This window comes from Charadrius vociferus, unplaced genomic scaffold (assembly GCF_000708025.1).
Source record: "Charadrius vociferus isolate BGI_N301 unplaced genomic scaffold, ASM70802v2 scaffold528, whole genome shotgun sequence".
Classification (NCBI taxonomy): Eukaryota; Metazoa; Chordata; class Aves; order Charadriiformes; family Charadriidae; genus Charadrius; species Charadrius vociferus.
This window is the reverse complement of record NW_009649559.1, coordinates 201,603-206,311: the sequence shown is the minus strand read 5'-3', so window position 1 is coordinate 206,311 and position 4,709 is coordinate 201,603. Positions and strand designations below refer to the sequence as shown.

At 38.7% G+C, this 4,709-nt stretch overlaps 1 protein-coding gene across 2 annotated transcripts in view; it reads left to right on the top strand.

Annotated features, from left to right (window-relative positions):
- The first annotated feature begins 1,294 nt into the window (after positions 1-1,294).
- The window catches only part of PTBP3 (polypyrimidine tract binding protein 3), a 27,483-nt gene continuing 24,068 nt past the window's right edge, over positions 1,295-4,709 (top strand). Inside the window, exon 1 of one of the 2 annotated variants that reach the window (XM_009890016.1) lies at positions 1,295-1,355. In XM_009890016.1, coding sequence (XP_009888318.1) covers positions 1,331-1,355 — 25 coding nt within the window. In that variant the 5' untranslated portion in view covers positions 1,295-1,330. Of the gene's footprint in view, positions 1,362-4,709 lie in introns of both variants that reach the window. The other variant, XM_009890015.1, reaches the window with a different exon arrangement.

The following is a 4,709-nucleotide window of genomic DNA, read 5'->3' as shown; positions in this document are numbered from 1 at the left end:
ACAAGCAGCAAAATTTTGCTGAAAAGGTTTTTCAGCATCCTAACATAGTCAAAGCCTTCTGTTGTGAATGACTGTCCCAACACTAGGGAAGCAACAGGAACCCATGGTTAATTGCAAGGATGAAAAGAACCAAACCACTCGTTTAAGCACAGACAGCTTATAAAACAGTCCTTTATGAGCAGTATTTCCACAGCCAATATAAGCCAACACAATGGCATGCTGCTGCCAAAAGGATGCTTTCTTAGTCCCATCTCCCCTTCAGGTATCCCTACATGGATCCTGCCACTTTTCATCACCTCTTTCAGCTGATTAACTAACCTAACTCAGCATGGAGTGCTGGCAGGTTGGGGGATTGAGCCATCTCATGGAAAATCTCTTGGGCACTAGAGCTGCTGCAAGATAAACAGCTGATGACCATGAGCAGGTGGGAGTAGTGGGGCAAGGACAATGGAAGTGGTGAGGAGCTGTTTGGATCAGCTGATTCCATCTTGCAGAACCACTCCCTTAGTCTCAATTTTTTCATGAAAGTGCGTTTATGGAACACTGGTGAAAGTTTCAGGAACCTTAACTGCCTTTCAGAGATGTTGTGGTACCTTGTTTCTTGGCTTTTTGAAGCTGATGCTTGGCTGGCATACTGGAGCAGTCTTAAAGAGTAAATAGACTTAACTGGCAGCTAGGGACTGATCTTTTAAAAAAACTGTAGTGCTCAAACTCTTCTCTGTTAGTAATTAGACCCCCAAATTGTCAGTATTCTTAAAGCAACACTTTGACTTACAGTATTTTTCCTAGATACACATGATCCACTGTCAAATTCTTAGGACAAGAATTAGGCTTGGAAAAAAGTGCCATAGGTATATTTAAACATGCCTTGAGTTAGTTTTGTTCAAGGTCCACTGTGCCCAGTCACAAACGCTGACTTTACCTGTGTGTTTACTCATATCTGGAAACAATGTTGTATTGCAGACCCAGAGCCTGCAACCAGCTCATTTCTTTTCATAAGCATTTGTTGTTCTTGATCTTTTCAAACAAACTGTAATAGGATAAATAATAAGAGGAATAAGAAGTGTCACACAGCTGAACTAGCTAACATCTTGAGACAGAATGAAAACTTGTGTGGTTGGCATTTTTTCTACTGAATAATAAGCTCACATCAGTAGTGGATAAGTGTATAGAAAGGGGTTGTTCTTGGGAAGAATAAATTGCAGGAGCTGTTGCGCTTTTATATCAAGATTTTTCTCTGTGACAGCTTTTACTAGTAATCTTGTCTTTTATTTTTTAGTGTGGACCTGACGAGCTTATTTCGTCTGGTATCAGTAACACGTCTTTTACCATGGACAATTCTACTCCAGCTACAGGTATGCGTAAAAAAAGATTTTTACCACAGTTCTTCTTCAACAGTGTGTCTTTTCTCTTTAAATGTATTTTTTATTCTTTATTGTCACCATTAGCAGCCTTACCAAGCCTGAGCTGTAATCTGACTCCAAAAGTAGAGCCACTGGAGCCTACCCAATTCAATGACAGTATTGAGGAGCTCCAAAACTGACTAGTTGAACCAGGCAATAAGTATCTATTTTCTATAATAATGATCAAGCAAGTAGCCTTCAGTACAGAATCTCAAGTGCGTAGTCAATTCTCCTGTAGTTGTGCATTTGAAAGAAATTTGTTTTGAGGTATTTCAAGGCTGTCAGGATTACACAGACAGAAGATGAATATCCTATATCAATCTCAGTTTGGTGGAACGTAGGGCACATTATGTGGACTCATGATAAAGAGTTAAGCTGATTCCCTTGGGTGTTCTTGTTCCTGCTTTCTACCCTGTTTCCAGAACTTCTTGAGCAGCAGCACAGACAGTCCTGTGATTTGTTTTCAGATGCTTTCCTGCCAGTTCTTGTCCCCAAAGAATCTCTCTGTGGGTTGAGATGAATGGTAGTGCTTTTGCAAAGGAAGCAGGAAGAAAAATGATAATTTTTTTCTCTTGGTCAGATATTTTCTTGATCTGGTTCAATACATATCTGCACAGATTGTTCTTCAGCAGAGTGGGTCTTTTGGGAGATGGTGGGAAACTGGATAGATAGGTGCAGGGTAAGGAAACTGGGCCTACTTAAGCAATGTGATGGCTCAGTCTAAAACCACAGCTGCGTGTTCCTTCTAAGATGCTAAACTAGTAGCATCCAAAGAAATCTATGCTCTGCCCTACTCCATGTGTTGAGAAAGATGCAGTAAGTGTGTTTGGTTACCTGTAGTTTTAGATCAGACAAAAAGTTGAAAGCAAGAGAAAGCTGGGAATGCCTTCTTTAGAGGTACTTTCAGCTTAGGTGGGCTTGAAGTATTAATGGGCCACAGCTGCATAAGTTAACTTTAAGTAATGTAAATTAAGTAACTCATTACATAGACAGTTGCCTGTCAGCAGTGGTTTCCAAATAGTTGATTTTGTAATCGGGCAAGGGACAGAGCAGATGACCTCTTGATAAACATCTAAGACTTACTTGCTATATTTCCAATAAGAAATAAGGGGAAGGAAGAGTCAGAGGATCTAACTTGAAGATTTTTCTTTTTGATTTCTTTGACTTGCACCTGTCAAATTGTTCATACATCTACTAATCGATTCAGGGTGACATCCAGAGTCTTCTGCTTGGCTTGAAACAGCATTAGCTTATAACTCAGTAATTTAATAGCTGAAATATATTTCAGGCCTGTGTAGATGGCATTTTTTTGTGAGAAGAAACCCTCTGGCAAAGAATATAAATTTGTATTGAGTTCAAATGGCTTTTATTAATTACCAATGCAACCACTGGTCCTTCATAGTGATGTCCAGGGTGTCTAAATGATATTGAACTTTAAAATAAGATAGACGTGTTTGTCTCCTAATAAATAAAAAAACCCCTCTAATTCTCATTGATGACTCTATGCTTCATTTTGGGTTTATACAATCTCTGTTGAGATGCAGCTCTTTACCTAATACAACTGCTTCACCTGCAGCAGTTTTTTCATCTGGTGGGTCACATATTTAAAATGCATTTTGGGTCTCTTGATCTGAGGCTACTCACTTAAAAAAATATATTTGTACCAGTCATGAATCATGACTGTAATGAACTTTATTTTGTACCACCAGCTCCCAAATTTCACTTTGTTCATAAGACTTCTCTTATGTTTGTCTGTCTGAAAGCGTGTTTTGCTTTCACACAATTGAGTGTAAAATTTGGAAGAGGTGGTTGCCTTGGACATGCACTAAAAAATTATTAAATCAATTTTGAAATTTAGCTGCCAGAAAAAACACATCAAAAACACATCAAAACACATCACTCTGCATCAAAATTAGTATCGAACAGTAGCTGGAGAAAGAAGCTTGATTTAAAAAATGCTGAGGTTTTTACGCTTGGGATGGAATGAGTGCTAGCTTTTATTACTGATTTAGTGACTTAGCTAAAGTTCCACAAAACTTAATATAATTGCGACAGGAAAAACAGCACTTTAATAACATTTTTAGGTAAGGTGTTTGTCACTGTTCGGAAGTCAGATCAACTAAAGCTAACATACGCATGCTAATGGGTAGGTAGGGAAATAGAGGGTGCACACTGTATGTACACAGGCTGAAACTGTTCTGGTAAGCACCATCCTTTTTGGCTGAATGCATGACCTGCAAACTCCTGTAACACTCAGTGAAGATGCAGAGAGAAAATGCTGTGCTTGCCACTTAGCTCCATCTCATCACCTCTGATAATGAGTCAGAACCCAGAAGGTATTGCTTCTGTGAGAGATTCTCATCTTAAACTAAAGGCAAAACCTTTTAGGTTTCATTTCTTACTTTCTTTAGTCAAGCAGTCCTTGACTTAGTAAATCAGGGACATCTTGTCCATTTTGAACCTGAAAAGTAGATTTAACAAAATAGGACGGGTTGTTAGGCTTTAATAGTACTATATCCTGTCATGGCTTGGTACTGATGTGCATTTAATATATTTCTGTTTGTCTTGAAGTCTCATCCCCAACAAGTGTGCTGCATGCTTAAATTTTTCAGAATGCACACAGAGCACATGATACCATTTAAAATTTCTTGATGGAAAAATCAATGCATAACAGACTTTTTGTTTTGCAGGTGAGGGAATTGGTTAACTTGGCTTATGAGTGTGCCATGGTTGGGGCTTCGATCTTCTAACTTGGAGTTTTACAGACTTCTGCTACTAAAAAACACCTCTGTGAAGATCCTTACACAGGATGACTTGTGTGAACTGCTTCTCAGACTGTAGGCAAAACCTACAGCAAAATCTGAAATTACATGCTAAGCTCATAGAGATACTTTTTACTAATCTTCTTTGTTTCTCCTTGGAAAGCTAAATGCAAAACATGAGGTGTTACGGCTATCTCACTTGCTGAAGCGAAGCTGTTTGTGGCACATAAGCAAAAAAAAAATGCTGTTTCATCCTTTAACTTAGGTGGTATGCAGTCAAACTTCAATACAATTTCCATCAAATATGCTGTCTTTCCTCTCAGTTTAGGATATTTTTTTCATCAAGTCTCATGACCCACTGTAGCTTGCTTTAGGAGGATCTCTTAATGGCATCTGTAGTTTGGCTAATGAATTTCAGTTTTACTACTTTAAGTTATTACTCCATTGTGATAGCTTCTAGAACAATATGCCTGTTGCAGAAGCGGTGTTCTGCTTAAAAGTGCTCTCACGGACTCTGAGTCGTCTCCTTGAAATGTAACCACTG